This window comes from Mauremys mutica, chromosome 5 (genome assembly GCF_020497125.1).
Source record: "Mauremys mutica isolate MM-2020 ecotype Southern chromosome 5, ASM2049712v1, whole genome shotgun sequence".
NCBI classification, from domain to species: domain Eukaryota; kingdom Metazoa; phylum Chordata; order Testudines; family Geoemydidae; genus Mauremys; species Mauremys mutica.
In genome coordinates, this window is record NC_059076.1 from 121,501,959 (window position 1) to 121,526,209 (window position 24,251).

Here is a 24,251-nt window from a genome sequence, read left to right on the forward strand (position 1 = left end):
TAATCCATAAATTAAATTTCAATTTCTTCCTCTGATACAGATACTTGTATGCAGTAACTTCTAAGAATGAGACAATGGCATGGTTCACAAAGGAGGATAAACAGAATGTTGAGATAAACATTGCTCAAAGCCACATTTGCAGAAAAATTCCAACCTTGCTAAATACTGTGAAAATTATCATAGAAGGCAGAGATGTGTGGGGCGGAGGGAAACTGACCAAAACACCCACTGCCTCTCTCTTGGCAAGTGCAGGATTTTTCTCTAGTCCTTTGGATGGTCTAAATTCTAATATTTCCTGCATTTTTTTGGTGCCATAGAATAAACAGGTCCAGATTCTGGTGTCCTTAATCATGTTAAATAATAAATAGAAATGGTAATTAAATGAGCAAGTCTTTCATGGGTTGTTAGCTACTTTTAACACAATTTAGCAACTGGAAGCAGAGAGGAGAGCCAGAGCCATGTGACTAGCCAGTCCTGCTCAGACCACTTGTAGTCCATAAACCACGATCGAGGAAACACTAGTCTAGACTGCTTGGCTTTGGCAGATTCTTCTCCCCTAATGTTCACAAGTGTGATATTTTGAGCACAAGTGGCCTATACAGGTTTTGCAGTCAGTCATAGAGGGGAAAATATCCTGGGCCTAATTCTTATAGAATCACAGAAAAGTAGGGCTGGAAGAGACCTTAAGAGGTCATTGAATCCAGTCCCATATGCCGAGGCAGAACCAAGTAAATCTAGACCATCCCTGACAGGTGTTTCTTCAACCTGTTCTTAAAAACTTCCAGTCATGGGGATTCCACAACTTCCCTTGGAAGCCTATTCTAGTGCTTAACTACCCTTCTAGTTAGAAAGTGTTTCCGATATCTAACCTAAATCTCCCTTGCTGAGATTAAGCCCATTACTTCTTGTCCTACCCTCACTGGACATGGAGAACAATTGATCACAGTTGTTTGTATAACCGTCCTTAACATATTTGAAGATTGATATCAAGTCACTCTTCAGTCTTCTTTCTTCAAGACTAAATCTGCCCAGTCTTTTTAACCTTTCCTCATAGGTCAGGTTTTCTAAACCTTTTATCATTTTTGTTGCTCTCCTCTGGACTCTCTCCAGTTGCTCCACATCTTTCATAAAGTGTGGTGCCCAGAATGGGAGACAGTACTCCAGCTGAATATTTATATAACATCTTTCTGGTCATCTAAAGGGGTCTTAAAGTGGGAATAAATTAGAATTAAGGCCCCCTTGCACAGCCAGAGGAGTGTAAATAAGCCCCCCTTGCACAGCCAGAGGAGTGTGTTCGGGTAAATAAGAACCAAGCCCTTTTTGTGCCTGCAGTGTTGTGAAGTATGGAGCAGCAAAGGAATCCTAATGTGATTTTCAGGTGGCCTTTAATGATGGTCACAGCCCATTGGCTCTTGTCAGAGGGAAAGAAATGGATTTGGCATAGGTGACATAGGTCAGTAACAAGCATTAGTAACACTGTCTCCTGGCATGTTTGCAATAACCTGCAAGTGGCTCTGCTCAAGTCAGACCTTGCTGCGAGTTATTCTGCTGCATCCAACCAGAGCCAATCCAACCTTTTTATTTAAGATTCTCTTGGCTACTGCTGGGAAATGCATTGGTAATGCAATTAACTTGAAGCCAGAGCCAGATATCAATGAATTCCCCGCATGGAAGGTTTAGCAGTAGCCAGAGGGGCGAATGGACACCATTGCTTTTAGTGCAAACACTTTTAGGTCTCAAACATGCAAACACTTGTGTGCATGTGTAATCCTTCTGCCAGGTGCAGTTGGCAGCAACATGGCTGGGTTCAATCGCCGGGGTTCCTCTTAACAATGCAAACTGGCTTGAGCTACCAGCTAATAATTGGGGAAAACTTAACACCACCTCTGGGTGCATCCACAAGGCAATACTTCCCCTCTCTCAAGCACTGAGTCTGTGTATAACAAAAGAACTTTTATTAGGAGGGAAAGGGAACTTGGCATTAATTTGGGAAAACACCACAACCACTTGCAAAAGCATGTTGCTGTAAGAAAACCCAACCCCAGCGTGTACTGGGCATTGTCCTTTGCCTCAGTCCAACGAATAAATGCCCCTTTCAGACATCACTCCTCTCTCTCTTGCGGCACCCCACTCACAGTTGGTGGTCCCTCGGTTAGTGAAGACCCAGAGGTCAGGAGGAGAGTTCATGGGGGTTCACCTCCATCTCCTGGAGTGGGGGCTGAGCAGGAGAATCAAGCCATGCCTCTGCTGCCTCTCTCTGCTGCCACCACTGGCTGCTGTCCCTCTGCAGCTGCTGGCTATTGCTGCCATTGCTTCCCTGACACTGCTTGCCACTGTCTCTCTGCTGCCACTAGCCACTGCTGCTTGGTCCTCCCACAATAGCACTTTCTGAGGTTCTAACATTTAACCCTGCTCTCAGTGATTTCAGCAAGTAGTGGGGAACTTCACGGCTAGTACAGTCTCTATGCTGTCTTTCACTGTCCTCACACAAGGCCTTGATGTTAGCTCTGGGAATCACCAGCCTGAAACATGGACTTTCAATTGAGTCCAATCAGCTCTATCCTTGAATTCTGGAAAGGAGTCTCTGGGCAAAGTCTATGCTACCAGATAAGAACACCTGGCTCCCCCACCAACTCTCTCCTTCACTGGGATTTGGCATCCTTACCCCCTGGTTAGCAAGTGAGGTTCAGCTTAGGGTCACCCCCTAAATCAGGGCTTGCTTCTTTGCCCATATCAGCTATATTTTGCTTTTCCTGCAATCGAAGATCTGCCACTTTTTGTTCATGTTCAAACCCTGGCTTGTTTTTCACTAATAGCATTCTCACTGCTTCTGCTTCAGCAGCTGCATCTGGGGCAGGTGAAGGCAGAACCCCAGCTCCCTGGTCATTGTCCATAAGCAAATCTCTCATTCTCTGATCTGAGCTATCCCCTTTAAGGGTTATTTTTCGTTCTTTATGTAATTATTTAAACTTCTTTGAGTCACAATCCGAATATGATTGTGATTCACTCATTGTCAGTCCTCTTCAACCACCAAAACTCTCAATATCAAATTGCAAGTGTCTGAATAGCATGGGGTTCTGATCCAAAGCTTAATTGACCTGGTTCTATGGATCCTGCCAACTATACCAAATGTCACCATGCTTCAGTGGGTCACAGCTGAGGATACCAGATTTGGGACAAACTGCTGAGAAATAGGGCAGACTCACCCCAAACTGGTGATTATTCTATCATTAGATATACCAAGCCAGAAACAAAAGTAAACTTCTGTCTCACCGCACTGGTTCACAAGAAGTCCAAACTGCAGTCTCCTTAGGCATCCCAGCCCTTGTTTCACCACCCAGACCCTAGACTTTATGATGGGTGGCTACTTAAAACCAATTTAATCAAACAAAGGATTCTTCAGATCTCAAAAGATCAGCCACATACGTAGGTCAATATATAACTCAGATCTTAGCCAAGAATCACACTGTTGCCAGTCCTTTAATATCTAATATCTAAAGGTTTACTTGTAAGAGAAAAGAATAAGGACAGCATTGAAATGGTCAAAGAAATCATGTACATATAATCATTGCAAAGTTCTTGGATCAAGTTTGTAGCAGTGATGTTACAGACTCCTGGCTTGTAAAGTCTCTGATAACTTCCAAAAGATTGAAAGGTCCTCAGTCCTTTGGTTGTAATATTCCTGTTAGTGTACGTCCATAGTCCAGAGATCAGAACAGGAAAGAGGTAACTTTTCCATTGATATCTTACATGACATACTTTGTATAAGATTTGTTGCAGTTGTAAAACAGTGGCAAGATTAATGACATAACTGGTCATTTTTCAATCATACAGTGTCACATCTGGATAACAAAGAATGGTTTATTAGATTAGGATAAATACTGGATGATTGGAGATGTAAGTGACTAGGCTGGTAATGATTCCGGGTCACCCATTTCAGATGAAGAGGATAACAATTTCTATTTCTGTAGCACATAGGAGCCCTAGATATGGAGCAGGACCCAACAAGTCATTTGTACAGTAACGAGAATAATCCAAGTTATAATGGTTAATGCTAAGAAAAAATTGGAAGGAATATTAAATCTCATGCATTAGGGCTTAAGACAGTCTCTCGGTATTATGGGTTAAGATGAGACCTCCATGGGAGCAGATTATCCCATTTCTGCCTATTGTGGGGTTTTTTGCATCTTCCTCTGAAGCATCCAGTACTAGCCACTGTTTGAGAAAGGATATGGACTAGATGAGCCTTTGATCTGATCCAGTGTGACAATTCCTGTGTACCTATGACTATGTGGGTGAGAATGAATGGGGTAAATCAGAGTGAGTCAAATCAGTGAGTGAAAGATGAGGTGGTGTCGTGTGGGGGGTGGATGTGTGTGAGAAACATATGGGAAGTGTGTTTTTGTGATGTGGAGAGTGTGCATGTTTGTGTGTAATAGTCGAGGTGCGAGCATGCGTCCACACATAAGAAAGTCGAGAATGTGTATGTGGGTGTGTAATGCATGAGAGTGACATAAGAGGTATGAGTGAGTGAGAGACAGAGAGAGTCTGTTCAGAGGTGTGCAGTAGGTAGGGGGTGCCTGGGCCTGAGGAAGGGAGACACCTGTATTTATGGTGGAGGTGGTGGGTAACAGATTTTTGCCTGGGCTAATTTGTTTTGTTGCCAACTTTTAATGCTGATGAAATAGCAATAAAACTGTAGGAGCTTCCTGCAAACTGACAAAATCCACCAGACATGAGTATAACTGTTCCTGGGACTATCTGCAATTGATTCTCTCAGTCTTAAACGTACATTCCTACAATCCAGTCTCTTTGGGGGAAAGTGGGTATTTATTCATTTATGTTTTTTAGAGTTTAATTCTGACAACTGAATCCCCTTCTTACACCTTAGGTCCCACCCACGCTGTGGGACGTGCAATGCCTGGGTTATACTGTTTTCTACTTACCTTGAATGTGTTTTGACCCATCCTGCACTGTGCCATCCTGCACTGTGCCTTCAAGGGGTGAATGTATATAAATGAGGGCAGAATTTGATCCACTGAGCTTAATTCCCCTAAGTAAAAGGAAAGTGAACAAACTGTCTCACACTACATGTTTAGTATAGTGCTCAGTATAATGGGGACATGGTCTCTGTTGGGGTCTCTCAGTGCTGCTGTAATACAGAATTCTGGCCCTTTAACTTTCTGAGTGTCAGATGCTCACAAGACAAAGACAGTCAAACCAGGTACAGAATTTCTGTTAAAACACTGGGGCCAAGATTCTCAGCTAGTGTAAATGGGAAGAGGTCTGTTGAAGTCAGCTGAGAAGTTGGCCCTTTATTTTCTTCTGTTTGATACTGCTATCTAGGATCTCATTCACTGCACATGACAGCTTGTCTGTTGGGACAGGCAAATGAACTGTATACAACATACAATACAATTTTAAATGCATAAAATCTTTTTCAGAAAGAAAGCCGATCTAATGTAGTGGCTCCCCAGGATACTTCCTTCAGAGAAATAATTGATAGCTGTGGTTATTTCCAAAATAATCGGAATAAGTATTCCCAGAAGGACAGGCAATCATTACTTTATTTTATTAGTATTTGACATTAGGGTCAAGTTGTTATAAAAACAAAAAGCAGAGCTAATGCAGCTGCTGAAAGCCAGATACAGTGGTTTACAGAATGATTTGGGAGAACCTAATAAACTGGGCTTCTCTTTGCTGATCTGCTTAGCTGCCGAAAATGTATATTACAGAATCTGTGGTATGTAAATATGTGCAGGGAACCTGAAAAATTGTATTGTGGAGAGGAAAAAGTAATCCAGGGAAGAAATTTGGTCCAGGCATAATAATGAAAGACAATGGGAAGGACATCAGAGGGCACTGTAGAAAAAGCAGTGGGACATAGGAAAGCTTTTAGGAGCCAAACATTTAGGGATCAGTTCTGCAACCCTTACTCACCTTGAATAGTATTGAAATGAACACTTCTAATCATGTGATCAGGTGCCACTCGAGGTGAGTAAGGGTTGTAGATTTTGCCCCTTTAACTGGTGGAAACTAAGAGATTTAATGGGGAAAAAATCAACAGTTCTAGAGGCAATTTGGGCCAAATTCAACCATCAAATAAAATCTGAGCAACCACATCAGTTTCAGGGAGGTTACCAGGGCTAGAGTGGAGCTCTTTTAGAGTGGAGCATACCCAGAGATGATCGGAAAAGAGCCATACAAATGGAATGCCTCTCCCTAGAATTTTTTTTTAATTAATTGCTTATGACCTTTGTTGTAGTTATCACACATGTCTATGGTGCACTTCACCATAGCGTTTTGGTACCCAGCATGGTTCTTGCTTTCCTCAGATCTAGAAGGAAGTATTGGAGCAGCAAGGAAGCAGGAGATGTTCATGTAAATGTCTCCTGCCTCTGCACATCTGGGGAGCAACAGGGGTTCCTATTCTGCTGATCCCCAGAACCTACCTGGTTGCCTCACCCATTCCAAATTCCAAGAGGAACCATATGCTTCAGCAGACGCTAGTGGTATTTTCCTGTCCTGTTGGCCCCTTCTGTGGGCTTATCTGTGGGAGGGGGTAGTTCCCCTTTGATTACATTACCATACTGTGCCGTATTTTACTTACAATTATATTTGATAGTCATCAGTGTGAGTCAGTCTACTATGATTAGAGGGCTTGATTCTCTGTTAGGCCAAGATCCACTCAGCACTACAGGGATGTTCTACACTCTGCAAGCAGGTTATTGTCCCCAATGGACCATATGCTAGCTGGTGTGCACATGCTCTGGCCACATCCCTTCCATGCCCCTGTTGTGATCATTATTATGATCAACATTCAAGATTCAAAAGTGTTAACGTGACCCTGTCACTATACAATACTAAATAGTTAAACATGGCTCAGGGTTTCAAATACAGAGACCTCGGCCTGCTTAGTGCCATGGCAAACACATAATTAAACATCATTTAAACCTTTTATTAAAGATACAAAAAAGAAGGAAAAACAGTTAAAGTACTTGAAATATGAAGTATTAGGTAAAGGCTTTTGTTTTAACAATACTCCTTATTCCCTTTCCCTTTAGCAGTAAAGAGTTTCTATAAGGAAAACATCATTGTTTTGGGGGTAAAGAGGAAAAGTAAGCTGAGATGGGCTGGAGCTGTTGTCATTGCTACTGTTATTGTTGTTAAAGTCCAGCCCACTTGTAAGAAGACCAAACAAGACAAACACACACAAAAGGGAAAAGAGAAGAACAGTGAAGAGAGAAACACAGATTCCATTTCCGGTGCTGACTCTCACTTGCAACCTTGCTGCTGGAAAAACACTAACATACCATATGGTCTTACCCACTTTGAAACCTGGCAAAGTCATACTTGCATTGGGCTGTTTAGGGCATTGCTTTTAATTGCCTTACTTGTCACAGGCTCACAGCAGTGTGGCAAAATATACAGACCTGGCTGGCTAGGACAGGCTCTTATTAGACAGAAGGCAAAAGGAGAGGGAAAGGAGAGAGAAGAAATAAAGTGTGGAACGAAAAGGCCATATGCAGGGGTGTGTGACAGCCACGTGGCATTTGGGATTTAGCAGAAGCCGATGGAGGTGACAATGACATCTGGGTTCTTTTCACTGGCCCAGTCTGATCAGGACATCATTCAGGATCAGGTCAACAAAGGCCCAATGATGCCATGGTGGATCTCTGGGACCCAGAAGATGATGGGAATGGCAGCCATTATGGTAATGCTTGCTCCTTCCCAGACCCCTGTCTCCACCAACCAACCAATTAATTTGCTTGTTCTCCTCCAAAGTTTTTTTTAGGATCTCAAAAGGCAGTGATGGTTGGAATAGCCCATGGGCTCATTATTCTGCTGAACAATTAGGTTTAATTTTTGACACACCAATTGTTGTCCATTGATTTAAGAATATCAAAATGGTTATACTGGGTCAGACCAATGGTCCGTCTAGCTCAGTATCCTACTCCTGTCGTCCGACCATGGCCAATGCCAGGTGCCCCAGAGGGAATGAACAGAACAGGTAATCATCAAGTGATCCATCCTCTGTCGCCCATTCCCAACTTCCGGCAAGCAAAGGCTAGGGACACTCAGAGCATGGGGTTGAGTCCCACGCCACTCTTGTTTACCAGACATGACCTGAGTACAGTCCTTAAGTTATATCGCTAGACTTTTTGTTTGGACTAACAAAACCTTTTGCTTCCCTTTTCCCATCAACTTTTGTTATAGATGACTGGAACATTTTATAAACTTTTCTCCACTTTCCAACAGTTGGGGTAGCCCTATGAGGCCCCAATTATTACAGTACTCCTCCCTCCCCCACCGTCTCTTACACAGGGCAAGGAGAGGAAAGTAGCTTTACACCACCAGAGGTCTCCCATAGAGCTGGGGAATTCTCACCTAGCTAGATATGGCCTATTCAAGGTTCTTGCATCACCATCATGGCATAGAAGGGCCAGAGCAGGAGAGAGAATCTGCCCCATAATGTTTATCCATTAACCTCTCTGCAGTCACAGGACAAAGGAGGGTTAAGTGGGCTACAGATTGTTGTAATAAGCCATAAATCCAGTATCTCTGTTCAGTCTATAATTTTTAGTGTCTAGCTGAGCAATACGTTTATGTGCCCAGGCTCATCTTTTTGAAAGTGTTGTGCAGGTTCCCTTTGAGGATGAGGACTGCTAGGTCAGAGATCACTTCATCCACCTTTTCTCTCTAATATCCCGGCTCCGATGTACTGTACGTACAACTATATTGCATATTAGCCACTGTAGAGACATTTATGAAGTTACAGTCCTTGCCATATAGACTTTACAAGCTGAAAGACAAAAAGGGAGGGAATACGATGCCACATGTGAACAACGTGATCAGGGTGCTCACAAAATCATTAGTCCCACATTGTTTTTGCTTCTTTTTTTTTAATTTTGGATGTATGTTCTAACTGCAACTATCTAACTGTAATTAATTAGTCAGTCATAAAACTGACTGTAACTATCCGTATCATATAGCTGACTGTAACTAACTCTGTTATACTGCCTCAAATGTCCAAGGGTTCACTCAGAAAGATACAGATAAATGCATCATTTAATTTTGAGCAGATGATTAGCTTGTCTTCCTTTTATCACAGCCTCAGGGAAGTTATTTTAGAACAGTGGCTCTCAACCTTTCCAGGCTACTGGACCCCCTTTCAGGAGGCTGATTTGTCTTGCCTACCCCCAAGTTACACCTCATTTAAAATCCTCTTGCTTACAAAGTCAGACATAAAAATACAAAAGCGTCACAGCACCCTCTTACTGAAAAACGCTTCCTTTCTCATTTTTACCATGTAATTATAAAATAAATCAACTGGAATATAAACATTGTACTTACATTTCAGTGTATAATAGAGAGAGCAGTATAAACAAGTCATTGTATGAAATTTTAGTTTGTACTGACTTCGCTAGTGCTTTTTATGTAGCCCGTTGTAAAACTAGGCAAATATTTAGATGAGTTGATGTACCTCCTGGAAGACCTCTGTGTAACCTCAGGGGTATGCCTACCCCTGGCTGAGAATCACTGTTTTAGAAGTTATAGTTTATTAGCTCCTAAGGCCAGAAGGGACCATTATGATCAGCTAGGCTGCTCTCCTGCAGAAAACAGGCCATAGAACTGATTGATGATTCGGCTGACAAATTAACCCTAACTGTAAGATCAACTGTAAAAAGTATGTGAAAGTTCATAAAATGTCACAATAACATATAATAATAAATGTTAAAGGGAAAAGCTACGTAAAGCAGACAGAAAAAGTGAATTAGTCTAAACAAAAAAGGCCTGCTGATATAACTAAAGGACTGTGTTAAAATCATGCTTGGTAAAAACAGAAGACGTGGAACTGGAAATTAATGAACCAAAGTTGGTGTGTTGACTATTAGACCTAAATGGTGGGCTAAATAACCAGGAAATGGGCTATTCCACCCACCACTCCCGTTGTGGGTCCTTAAAGAAAGAGACTTTGAGAACAATTGGAAGAACAGACAAACGTGACTGGAACGAGCTTCACCATCATGGCTGCCGCCCCCACTGGCTCCTGGGACTCTGGACCTTCTTTGTCCTAATCCTGAGGGATGTCCTGACCAGACTGGGCCAGAGAGAGGGACCCAGACAACATCGCCACCCCTACTGGCTCTGGCTAAATCCCAAACACATCTGGGATGAAACAGGGTCGGACTTTAACAACAACTCCAGCCCATCTCAACTCATTTCTTCTCTTTTACCCAAAAGGACAGTTATTACCATCTTTAAAACCATCTCTGAGACTGGATTGTTCCTGATAAAACTCTCTCCAGCTAAGGGAAAGGGAACAGGGGATGTTGTTAAAATGAAAGCCTTACTGAATACTTTCTATTTCAAATGCTTTCATTGTTTTTCTTTCTTTTTTGCATCTTTAATAAAAGGTGAAAGGGATTTTAATGGTGTGTTTGCCATGGAATTAAACAGCTGAGGTCTCTGTATACCAGGCTCAGGACCTTGTTTAACACTGTTTAATGCTGAACAGTGACTGGGTTATGTTAACCCTTTAGCCCATATAACCTATCTAACTTAATTGAACAGACCTTCATCCAATACTTTCTCCATCAAACCCATAACTTCCATTTGAGCTATTGGCTGTTATAAATTGGAGGTGGTCCATTCCACTATAATGACACTAACCTGCTTTTCACTAGCCAAGAATATGGCCCTCCGAATTTTTCTAATGTAAGCTTTTTAAGATGGGAACATAGGGACATAGGCCAGGAAAGAGTCTTTGAGTCTAGTCCCCTGCTATCGTAGGCAACCCCATCATATAGTTCTGTTCATAAATTTATCAAAATCCATTTCAGGTTGTTTGCCTCACTCCTGCTATGGGAAGGCTGTGCCATAACCTCACTCCACTGAGGGTTAGAAACCTTCTTCTAGTTCCCAGGTTACACTTATTTATGATCAGTGTAAAATATGTAAGGTATATTCTCAATTTTAAAATAAAATTGTACTCAAAATAATTTAAAAGGGAAATTAATACAGATCTACACAGCAATTAAAACATTTTTTCTAGATTTTTTTCCAGCTTCTGGAAAAAGTAGACATGAAATATTCCTATTAAACACCTATTGACTTTTAAAAACAATGTAAAGTGGCCTTTATATTAAGCAAAACAGTATATGCATGAGGGATGTGCACAGAAGGAAGCTGATCACTATTTTATAGCTTTGCATTCTAGCTGCATTGAAGAAATGGCCTGGAGAAAGTGAATAAGAAAGTGTGTTTTACCCCTTCGTATAACACAAGAACCAGGGGTCACTCCATGAAATGAATAAGGAGCAGGTTTAAAACAAATATAAAGAAGCACTTCTTCAGACAACACACAGTCAACATGTGGAACTCATTGTCAGGGGATGTTGTGAAGGCCAAAATTATATGTGGGCTCAAAAAAGAATTAGATAAATTCATTAAGGATAGGTCCATCAATTTAGGCAAGATAGCCACAGACACAACTGCCTGCTCTGGGTGTCCCTAAACTTCTGATTTCCAGCACCTACAACTAAGCCAGAGGGGATGGATCACTTTATAATTGCCCTGTTCTGTTCATTCTCTCTGAAGCATCTGGCACTAGCTGCTGTTGGAAGACAGGATACTGGTAGGGTGACCATATGTCTTGTTTTGGCCAGGACAGTCCCTTTTCAAGGCTCTTTCCTGGCCATCTCAACTGCTTTGGCAAAACTGGGCATTTGTCCCATTTGCTCTTGCTAATTGATCATCAGCATTTGGCAAGAACAAATGGGACAAACGCCCAGTTTTGCCAAAAAAGCACCCGTGGCAGGAACTTGTGGGGATGGCGGGGGACGACACCAGCCCCGTGTGTGTCTGGGGAGCATCTTGGGCTGGCCCTGCCTGGGGGCGAGGTCAGGCTAGGGACTGACACTAGCCCCGTGCGGGGTGTGATGCAGGGCTCAGGCTAGCCCTGCGCTGGGAGGGGGGGGGGAAGGGAGCCCTTGGGGGCTAGCCCCAGGTAGTGTTCCATTTCCCTTTTTGGGAAATATGTTCTCCCTAGATACTGGGCTAGATGGACCGTTGGTCTGATCCATTACGGCCGTTCTTATCGGTAACCACATCAAGGCTCTGCATTGTTTAAGGTGCATTCTGTTTTAAATGTGTAATTAGTCTATCACATTTCATATCATTTGTGGGAAGATTGTTACAGGACCGGGAGGTCCATTGTGTTTCCTCTCTCTTTTAAATCGGTGCCTTCCCAGGCAGTTACAGTCAGTTACTTTCAGCAAGCTCTCATGGCACACACTGGAGGGAAGTTCTCAGTTCCCTGGGGAGCTCTGCTGCACAATGAGCCAACACGCTGGAGGGGCCCTCACTCAAGGAGCAGGCGGCTGGATTCTTGTGAGACCCCCCTGAAGCTTTTAACAAAATCAAACGCCAGCCTGCCAGGGGGGAGGGGCCTCTCCCTCCTGGCTTCAAACCCTTTGCTTTCAAAACACACTAAGGCCAACTGTAATATGATGCCTGGGCCGTATATCCTGTAAGACGTGGGCATGCACTTGCATTGCACTAATTTCCTTTGCAGCTTGGAAAGAGCGAGCGAGCGCGCGCGCGGCGTGGAGGCTCAAAGTGGAGAAACTCCTCCAGCAGCTAGTGCCACATCACTATTCTGCCTGCACATAAAGGAGCTCCAGCATGCTCCTGAAGCTCCTGCTGCTCCTTGGAGCCCTGGTTAGGGTCACTGAGCCTGCCCCACGCTGTGAACCCGGCCAGGAAACCTTAGGTAAGGCTAAAAACTAACAAGCACCCCTTCATTCCTTCCCCTCAGCCCTGCTTCTGGAGGTAAACAGGCAGGGAGCAAACTTCAGGCTGAGGGAGGGGGAGAAATGAACACCCCCCCCCATGTGGGGATCGGATTGCTCTTTGGAAAGACACGCAAACGGCCAATGCTAGTAACGTGTTTATGTTCTTAGCATGAGTGAGAAGGAAGCCAACTGTGTTGCTTTGTAATAGCGAACCAAGTATCTGATGTTGGTGGATGTAAAATGTTTTCCCCTCAGCATTTCATAGAGCATGTGTGGCTGTGTCTCTTTGTTGAAGTCCTTACAAAGTTACAATTGATAGAACTACAGTGACTGGATAACAAATGTGAAAAATTGGGACACGTTTTTTCCGGGAGGGGGGTATAATTGCTTATATAAGACAAAGCCCTCAATATTGGGATAGTCCTGAGAATAGGACCCTCTAATTCCTGCTTTGAGGAACACAGAAGATTCTCTCTGACTCTGGCCTTTCTTTCTAGGAAAGTGAGCCTCAGATTGTTGGAAGATGAACTTTCGATCTGGTGTGTGTTTTTGTGCTTATGAAAATCTTCTCACATTTACTTTTTGGTTACTTATTAAGTCCAAAGGAACTTTGATTTAGTCCAAATGAATTGTATGAGGAGCTAAGTGTGCTGGATAGCTGTAGATTTTAGCATGTTATAACTTATACAAAGTTTGGATAGATTGATTTGATAGACACTTTTACACACGCTGAAATAAAAGCTAGATTTATAGAGGAGCACTTGGTTAAAATGAAATGAAACCTTTTATTTCAGAAACTAAAGTTACACTTAAAACTGATCAGTGCTGAAAAACTTTAGTAGCCTTTAAAAAAATGTATACAGTGTTTTATTCATTTATTTTAAAATTAGCTTAATTCTGATTTCATGTACATGGGCATAAATACAGCGTAATTCTAGTGGAACCAAGAGTTACACCAAAGAAAACCCAAAGGTAAGGGAGTGGAAATTACATCTGGTAGATTTCAATTTAAAATGGTTTATAAAAGACATTATATTTTGTTTTATAACTGGGAATTTGTCAGAGGAGGAAGGAAGTTAACCTGAAATTGACCTAAATGTTCCCACAGAAGTTCAGCTACAATTTGAGTTTTTAAATATAACCCATAGATTCTATTCTGAGGCTGAAATGGCAGACACTACAATTAATGGGCGATGCTGCATACAATCTGTCAGTGCAGCTTTCACAAACCTCAAAGTGAGGTCTACCATAGACTGAAGGGGTTTATTTTTGTCTCATGTTGCTCAAAGATAAGTATCACAGAATATTCAGAGCTAGTTATGGGAAGAGTCTATATAGGTACAGTATACAGTTGCTTTGTAGGATCTGATTATGCTCCAATTAAAGTCACTTGGAGTTTTGCCATTGACTTCAGTGTGGGCAAGCATGACACATAAAATTCAACTGGCCGCACGGGCCTGCAAAACGCCTTCACTGCAGCAGAACTGCCATCTTTCTGAGTAGAAGGGGAAGGTAGTGGTGGTCAGGCTCACAGATTATGCACACCCTGCATGTGGTGATCTAGGCTATGCACCAGCCCTGAATAGGGCAATGCAGATGGGTGGTAGAGACGGAAAAGGAACTGGCCAATGGGTCCAAAGTAAGATGATTTTAGTTCCCTGTGGAGGGGCGTGTGAGGGAGTTGCATCTGCCACTGGCAAAGGAGTAGAGCATTAGCCTGGAATTCTAGAGACCTGGATTCCATCCCTGGCTCTGCCCCTGATCTTTTTTGTGACCTTGGACAAGTTTCTGTGCCTCCATTTCCCCATCTGTAAATTGGGACTAAACTAGACCAAGAACAAGACAGGGAGTTGAGAGGAAGAGATTCCATTCTGGCACACAGCCTGTTTCCTGGAGGGTCGTGGATAACGCCCTAGCTAAATGGTATATTTCACTTGTAACTGGAATACATCACTTTATCATTAGTGTCAGCAAAAATAAAAACAAAACAGAGGCCGTCTGCAATCCACATAGCTTAAAATACTAAAGGCGGATGATTTCCTCGGAGATTGAGCCAGCTCTGCTATTGAGACACTATAGGCAATAAAGCTTTAGGGGGCAAATTAATGAAGATAATATGCTTACTAAGAATGGGGTATTCAAAAGTTCTCAGCATTGTCCTAACTCTGCTCCCAATGAAGTAAATGGGAGCTTTAACAGCTTCAGTGGGAACAGAGTTAGGGCAATGCTGACCGTTTCTGAAAAGCCTGTCCTAAATGGTTATTTATGAGTGCAGCTGAGCTGTGAGAGGCATACATTTTGCAATTTGCCTAGAGCAAAAACTTTGCTCATCCAAATATCTAGTGCTACTTCTGAGAATATATACAATATTTAGGTGGATAGGAAGGAGTCTTTGTGTATGTGTATTTGAAGAAAATGTACCGGTAACTGCTATCTTCGCAGCTGTCTCTGGTGCCACCTAGTGGTTAAAGGGCAGAATTGTGTTAGATATTGTTATCACTATTTGTGATATAAAATACCTAAAGTTGTTAGGCACCTAAGCAGGAGATTCCCAAAGGAGATTTAGCCATCCAGATCCCACTGACTTTCAGTGAAAACCTCCCCCACAAATCTATATTCAGGTATCTCACTATTAACAATATGCCAGACACATCCTACAGATAACCTTGTCCAGCTGTGCCAGAACATTCACATTCACACTTCAGAAAGCTTAGTTAAATAATAAACTTGGACAGCCAGGGCCAATTTGACTTTGCCCCTGATATCAAAAACAGTCCCCACCACTCCGATGACCCTTTCCAGCGCAGAGAAGGCAGGTAAAACCAAATATTTTTGGAATTATATTTTATCTCTATAAAAATGTTTTCAAAACATATTATTCTCTATGGACCTAATCCAAAGCCCAAAAAATCATTGCCTTCCATAGGCTTTGGAAAAGGCCCTATCTGTGTGTGTGAATGAATGTACGTATAGTACACATGAATAGTGATTTATCTGCCTTAGGTATTTCTAAAACTACTTTTCCCTTGATGTCTATATCTACACACACACAGATGAAAACATGCGAAAACAAATGCTAATGCTAAAGTTATGAACTCAAACATGCTTAAGTTAATGGTCTTGGTTACACATGTTCAAATTTGGAGTGTTTCATTGATTCATTTGAGTTATGCTGGATTTATACCACTGTAACTCAGAGGAGAATTTGGCCCAATAATTCTACATCAATATTAACCCAGCCAGAGTGGACATCCCATGCAATATATGGTATAGATCAGTGGTCCCCAACCTTTTTGTGGCCAGTAGCACATTCATGTTTTCAGAAGAGTGTGGCGGGCGCCAACAATTTTTCAAGGCTTATTTTGTATTTTTACATTAAATAATACGAAAAACATCATATTTAATATTACAGAATATATGAATCCAGAGAGATGAGAGAAGCCACGAGGACAGAGAACACCGGTGCCCGCAGCCCCAGAGTACTCTGTCCCCAGCAGGCGCGGGGCCCCGGCTTCTCTCCTCTGCTGGGCACTAGGTGGGCCCCGTGCCTGCCAGGGACAGAGAACACTGGTGCCAGCAGCCTGCAGCCCCGGAGTTCTCTGTCCCCGGCAGGCACGGAGCCGCAGCTTCTCTCTGGCTTAAACCACGACCCCGCGCCTGCCAGGGACCGAGAACACCAGCACCCGCAGCCTGCAGCCCCAGAGTTCTCTGTCCCCGGCAGGCGCGGAGCCACAGCTTCTCTCTGGCTTAAACCACAACCCCGCGCCTGCCAGGGACCGAGAACACCAGCACCCGCAGCCTGCAGCCCCGGAGTTCTCTGTCCCCGGCAGGCGCGGAGCCACAGCTTCTCTCTGGCTTAAACCACGACCCCGCGCCTGCCGGGGACCGAGAACACCAGCACCCGCAGCCTGCAGCCCCGGAGTTCTCTGTCCCCGGCAGGCGCGGAGCCGCAGCTTCTCTCTGGCTTAAACCACGACCCCGCGCCTGCCGGGGACCGAGAACACCAGCACCCGCAGCCTGCAGCCCCGGAGTTCTCTGTCCCCGGCAGGCACGAAGCCGCAGCTTCTCTCCTCTGCTGGGCACAAGGCAGGCCCATGCCTGCCGAGAACAGAGAACATCATGCCCGCAGCCTGAGTTCTCTGTCCCCGGCAGACGTGGGGCTGAGGCTTCTCTCCCCGGCTGGGCACTAGGCGGGCACACATAAATGCCCCAGCAGGCGCCCTGGCACCCATGGGCACCGCGTTGGGGACCACTGGTATAGATTAAATAATATAAATAGTAATATATTATGGTTTACATTTAACAAGGAAAGCAGGAATAGAAACTACTAACTATATGGGGAAGTTGCCTGCTGGGAAATCTTAATTTCCGAACAGATCCTTTTCTGCTGAAATTTTTCAAGTATGATTTCAGTCCAGTGACGACGTTTTCCTCTGAATGTTTATACAAAGTTGGGTCATGGATTTTTGAATTACGCCTTGTGACCATGTACAAGGGCACTCCTTAGCCCAGCTCCTATAGGGTTCGGGCAGCAGCCAGTTAACCCTGATCTATTAGGTGAAACAGATTAAAGGGCTGCCTGGGAGAAAGCAATGGGGAAAAATAGCTGGGTAAGAGCTGCACTGGTGCCCTCAGGTTTGTAGAGCTGTGGGGACTGCCCAAAGGTGAATGTCGCTGTTGCCTTGGTTTGCTACTATTGTGCTGATCTGAACTTTCTGTAAGTTCCCATAAATGGGTTCTTGAGGGGAAAGGACCAGGACTGGCTGATTGGCCATCTGACTGTTTATTTGGGCTGGGAAAATGACACCAGATCTCATATGGTAGAGAACATGGGCAGCTGATCTGGCCTGAAACTGAACACCAGTACTGCCAAGATGGAAAAGGAATCCCATCTCCAATGGCTTGTGAAGCAGCAGCAGCAACTCCAGTTCCAGTGATTTATGGACCAACTGCAGCAGATTCATAGATTCATAGACTTTAGGACTGGAAGGGACTTTGTGAGGTCATTGAGTCCAGTCCCCTGCCCTCATGGCAGGACCAAATACTGTCTAGACCATCCCTGATAGACATTTATCTAACCTACTCTTAAATATCTCCAGAGATGGAGATTCCACAACCTCCCTAGGCAGTTTATTCCAGTGTTTAACCACTCTGATAGTTAAGAACTTTTTCCTAATGTCCAACCTAAACCTCCCTTGCTGCAGTTTAAGCCCATTGCTTCTTGTTCTATCCTTAGAGGCTAAGGTGAACAAGTTTTCTCCCACCTCCTTATGACACCCTTTTAGATACCTGAAAACTGCTATCATGTCCCCTCTCAGTCTTCTCTTTTCCAAACTAAACAAACCCAATTCTTTCAGCCTTCCTTCATAGCTCATGTTCTCTAGACCTTTAATCATTCTTGTGGCTCTTCTCTGGACCCTCTCCAATTTCTCCACATCTTTCTTGAAATGCGGTGCCCAGAACTGGACACAATACTCCTGACCAGTGCAGAGTAGAGCGGAAGAATAACTTCTCGTGTCTTGCTCACAACACACCTGTTAATGCATCCCAGAATCACGTTTGCTTTTTTTGCAACAGCATCACACTGTTGACTCATATTTAGCTTGTGGTCCACTATAACCCCTAGATCCCTTTCTGCCGTACTTCTTCCTAGACAGTCTGTTCCCATTCTGTGTGTGAGAAACTGATTTTTCCTTCCTAAGTGGAGCACTTTGCATTTGTCTTTATTAAACTTCATCCTGTTTACCTCAGACCATTTCTCCAATTTGTCCAGATCATTTTGAATTTTGACCCTATCCTCCAAAGCAGTTGCAATCCCTCTCAGTTTGGTATCATCTGCAGACTTAATAAGCGTACTTTCTATGCCAATATCTAAGCTGTTGATGAAAATATTGAACAGAGCCGGTCCCAAAACAGACCCCTGCGGAACCCCACTCATTATACCTTTCAAGCAGGATTGGGAACCATTAGTAACTACTCTCTGAGTACGGTTATCCATCCAGTTATGCACCCACATTATAGTAGCCCCATCTAAGTTGTATTTGCCTAGTTTATTGATAAGAATATCATGCGAGACCATATCAAATGCCTTACTAAGGTCTAGGTATACCACATCCACTGCTTATCCCTTATCCACAAGACTCGTTATCCTATCAAAGAAAGCTATCAGATTAGTTTGACACAATTTTTTTTTACAAATCCTCCTCTGTCTTGTGAACCAGGGATCCCCTGGAGTCCAAGGATCAGGGGTAGATACATTGTCCCTATAGACCAGAGTGCGGAAGGGGCCCTGACCAAAATGGGACTGGAAGATGATCAGGAAGATGATTGGAGACATTTTAGTAGCTGGCCCTGGCAATGGCCCAGGGGCAATGGCCCCTCCAGCTGGCCCCCTGTCTGACAGGATGGTCAGGCAGCATATAGGGCCTAAGACTGCACAATGGTCAGGGATTACAGAGCCCTTAGGCTGCTATTTTGAACCAGCTGGGTCTCATTGTAGAGGGTTACCACCAACAGTACCAGGCTGAAGCCTTCACTCTGGGCTGCAGCACAATTTCTCCTAGACTTTTGCTGCTGGTGGCTAAGGCCAGAATCTGAGTTCCCCAGGGAAATCATCGAGCAGTTGGTTCGCAAACAGTTCTGTCATATCATGCCACTGGGACCCTGGGAGTGAATTTACTGGAATGGGGCAGACAAACTGGAGACCGCAGTGTGTTTGGTTGAGAACTTTTGGGGGCTGAACTAGATTGTGGGTCACCTGCCTGACCTGAATCAGGAGAAGTGGGTCCACTGGCTTCCCCGTGCAAGGTGTTGGTGTCATGAAAGAGGAGACAATGCAGGGATTTTAGAGGCTCATGGGAAGGCTGTTCCATGGGCTGGGACAGCCCCTCACTGGAGACTCCTCCTCCTTTGGGGCAATGGTCCCCAAAGGGTAAGTTGGGTGAGGATTAAAGGGGCCCATGAGAGAAAGGGAGCAGACAGGAGCTGCAGAAGCTGCTTCCTGGCTGACAGCCAATACCGACCAGAGGGGTACTGGTAAAACCCTAGGGACAGGAAGGAGCCCAGATCTGCTTCAGCTGTGGGCGGGAGGGCCATGGCTACAGCTCCTGCACCATTATGGAATGTGATGATGTCATAGCCGGCTTCTCCAAGACCTCAGCGCTCCTCAGGGAGCTCAGTGCTCAAGTTATCCCCATTACAGTCAATGGGATCGGTTGACTCCAGATCTGGCCAGACATTTTTCCATGAGCAGCTATTGGGACTCAATTTCCCAAGGATTGGGTGTTGGGGGGTGTTGCTGATAGGTTGTATTTATGGGGATTTCCAGCCCAACCCCACTATCCAACTTAAGCTATCCATAAACAGGAGAGTGGTGAAGTTAGTAGTGGCTGGGGCAAAAGAACTGTCATATCCAGTGGTTCTGGGTCAGGCCTGGGGACCGGTAATGGGCCTGCTACAGGAGGCAAACCAATGCTGCCTGGATCCCATCCCACAGGAGGAGGCTGATGTACCGCTTGGGAAGAGCTTCCTCTTTGCTGATCCTGACCTAATACCCTAATGTAGAAAACCCATAAGGAGAATCTTGCCCAGAAGTGAATTCTGCTACCACATAAGATCTGAGGAGGTGGGCCCATAAATCCATTGTCACCCACTGTGGTTCGAATCCCCTGTGGGTAACCCTGCAGAGGTCAGACTCCCAGATACCACAGGCTAGGGCAACTCAAGGTCCCAGGGGCCCTACAGACCCTGATCCAGTGCAACAAATCTAGAAGGGCACAGTGACCCAGAGTAATTCGGACACCCCTGATAGATCCACACAAGGGTTATTACCTTTGGTGACCCTGTTGATGGATAATTAGTCTCTCACCAACTCCAGTGATTTTGTGCAAGAACAAATGCTGGAGTGTAGCCGTTTGTATGGGCATCTAGCCAGGGTGAACAGGACCCTAGTGGATGAGGTATAGGATGTACAGTACCCTCACTTTGAACTAGAGGGAGATATTCTGATTCAGGTGGTCAAAGAGTCCAAACTGGGATATGCCAGTCACAACTGCTGGTTCCCAGCTCCTCAGGCTGGCCCACAAAATACCTTGGTTTGGTCACTTAGGCGTGAAAAAACAAACCAAACCAGAAACGAGTATTGGCTAATATATTTTGGCTAGAGATATGTCAAGAGATTAAGAACTATTGCACTTCTTGTGCCAGCTGGTGAGTCCCCAATCTATTTAAAGGGGCCCCTTGGTTCTTCTTTCCCTGGTAGATATATCATTTGTCTGCACTGAGGTAGATTTCGTCTGGCCCCTGGAGCCTATGGCCAGGGGGTGCCACTATATTTTATTTACCTTGAACTACACCACCTGGTACCCTAAAGCCATTCCCCTGCAGTCAGTGTCAGCTCAGATGGTTGCAGATGAGTTGCTAAAGGTGTTTTCTCGGGTAGGCATCCCCTGGGTGCTGCTGACTGATTAAGGCACCACCTTCATGTTAAGGCTACTGAATGAAGTTTGCTCCCAACTTAAAGTCCATAAGAACCTCGATCTGCCAGCCCCAAACAGGTGGGTTAGTGGAGTGTTGTAACCGGCCCTAAAGGGAATAATGTGCGAGTTCATCACAGCTGAATCCCACAACGAGGACAGACTGCTGCCACAGCTCCTGTTTGTTGTCAGAGAGGTGCCCACGTTTTCCACGGGGTTCTTTTCTTTTGAGTTGCTATATGGAAGGTGACCCCATGGAATTCTGTTCCTTGTGCAGGGAGCCTGGCAAGATCAAGGAGACCAAAGCTGCGAATGCAGTCCAATGTGTCCTGAATCTTCTGAGATTGTAGTTAATGAGGGCCTTTGCCAAGCAGAAATGTACAGGCTGTGAAGCACACACAGGAGCAGTTTTACAATAGCATTGCAAGGCAGAGGGTTTATCAGTCTAGGGACAAAGCTCTGGTATTGCTACCTAGCGCCGAGAGTAAATTACTGGCTAAATGGCAGGGGCCCTTTGAGATAGTGCTGGGTGGGGAAAGATTATGAGATTTGGTTAGCTGGAAAGAGACAGGGCATCCAGATGGACCATGTGAACTTACCGAAGCCCTGGAATTGCTGAAAGGCAATGTTTATCCACCCAGTCCACAGGAACTAGACTAAGGCCCTCAAATACCAGAGGTGGGGTTCTGTCCTGCTGTAACTCTGGGAGACAAACTCACCATCCTGTAGAGAGAGCAAGCCCGCAAGCTAGTCCATAGCTTTTATGACATCTTCACCATCAAGCTTGGGCGGACGCACCTCATTGAGCACCATACACAAATTATTCCAGATGTTAGGTGCAGAAAGGAAAATTCCGGATCTGAGTGTGAGAGATGGTGAAAAGGGAGCTAGAAAATATGTTAGAGCTAGGGGTAGTCAAGGAGTCACCAAGTGAATGGGGTGGCCCCATTGATTTAGTAGCCAAACCTGACAAGTGTGTGCACTTTTGTATTGATCTTAGAGAGGGTAATGTCGTGTCGAGGTTCAGAACATATACCATGCCCAGAATATATGAGATGCTGGAAAGGCTGGGTAGGGCCTGCGTAATAACCATGAAAGGCTACTGGCACCAGAGTCTAAAGATGATACAGCCTTCGCCACCCTTTTTAGCCTCTCTCAGTTTTGAACGCTCCCATTTGGACTCTATGGGGGCTCCCGCCACTTCCAGTGGTTAATGGATAGGGTACTGCAGCCCCACTGGCAGTACTCTGAGGCCTATCTCAATTACACTGTTGTCTATTGTAGCACCAGGGAACATCATCTCAAGTGGACTGCCACTGTCCTGCCGTCTCAAAGGGAGGCAGGCCTAACAGCTAGCTCTGCAAAGTGTAAGGTGGGCTGTGCTGAAACAAAATACTTAGGATGTGCCCTGGGGAATGGACGAATCTGACCCTTAGCCAGCAAGGGAACAGCCTTATAAGAGTGCCCAGTTCCCTACTACCAAAAGGCAGGTGAAGTCATTCCTGGGGCTAACAAGATACTATATGTGGTCTCTCCCTGGGTTTCCCACTGTATCATGCCCCCCCATGGACCCCCTGAAGGATAAGGCTGCCCCGAAAGGTCCACTTGACTTCAAGCTACTTAGATGCATTTGGCACACTCAGGCGCATCTTCTGCAGCAAACTGGTGCTGCTGAGCCTGGATTTTATCAAAGAATTCATACTACAAACTCATGCCTCCAAGGTGGGACTTGGGGTGGTTCCATGCAGTTGGTGGAAGATGGAGAACACCCCATTATGCCAGTCACTGTACACACAGCTCCTGCCCTGAAAACCTTAGAGAGGTTCAGGCTAAAGGCTCAGAGAAAGGAACACAAGTTGAAGAAATAAGGCACAAAAAGGTTAAGTGATTTGCCCAAGGTCACACAGTAAGACAGTGGCAGAGCCAAGGACTCAGTTCACATCTCCTGAGTCCTAGTCTGATGCCTGAGCCACAAAACTGTGCCTCCTCTTCAGTAACACCATGTTATTTAGATCCCTTTCTAAATTGTTGGGGTTTTGAATGCTCCCTGACCCCATCTCACCTGTTATTTTAATCGGTTACACCTGCAGCTGAGCTGATTTAACTTTCCCTTATGAAAGAAGCATTAAAAGAAAGGATCTGCAGGCCTCAAATTTAGCATTGTTCATGGAAAATGCACGTTAAAAAGCAGCCTGGCCACATGCGTCATTGTCAAAAGCTCCAGCCAATCTGGCAGTCCCTGTTTTTAAACTGGTAGTTGCCCAAGCACAGATTTCAAAAGCACCTTATGTGAGGCCAAAATGCATTTATTTCGCTGTTGTTTTCTGTTTAAAAGATTCAGCTGGAAGAGCTCCTCATAGAGTGACTTTGAGAACCAGTCAGACATGGAGGATAGCACCCAGGGACCTGTTTCTGGAGGCATTCAGACTGAAGAGGAGAGAGGCAAATGCCTCTGGTGGTTTGAGGGAAAGAGTAACTGCAACACTGTTAAGCAATGGGGTGGGTGATTGCTTCGGCCTCAAGGAGGACAGAGACTATGGCCATGTCTCCAACCCACAATATCTTTGGTCTTTGATCTTCTAGGCTTCCGGAGGGTCCTAAAATGAGTGGTAATAAAATAAGGGATAATGTGGGGAAAACTTCCAAATGCGTATGGTTTAGAGGAGAGATAATTACTTCTTGCTCTCATACTGCTATGAATTATTTTTCAAAGCAAAGGGAGATTAGGCATTAATCTATATCTCAGGTTCTCAAACTTCTTCATACCATGGCTACCAGGTCTTGAGAGGACATTCTCTCATGGATTTCACGCCTGCCATTCACGATCTTGCCTACCCCTTCTTATTTGCAATCACACCACTTCCCTGTGATACCCACTCCACTCTGTTCCTCACTCGCCCTATTTTCCAGGAAATATTTATCTGCTTTTTGTGTTTTTCTCCTTCTCTATCCCTGCACATGCTGTCTTGCCATTTGGTTG

General features: G+C 44.6%; 1 protein-coding gene across 1 annotated transcript in view; it reads left to right on the plus strand.

The window, feature by feature from the left end:
* Positions 1-12,602: 12,602 nt before the first annotated feature.
* Positions 12,603-24,251, plus strand: part of CPZ (carboxypeptidase Z) — a 51,005-nt gene continuing 39,356 nt past the window's right edge. The window contains exon 1 of the mRNA XM_045017326.1: positions 12,603-12,775. Within this exon, the coding sequence (XP_044873261.1) occupies positions 12,688-12,775 (88 nt within the window). The 5' untranslated portion in view covers positions 12,603-12,687. The remainder of the gene's footprint in view (positions 12,776-24,251) is intronic.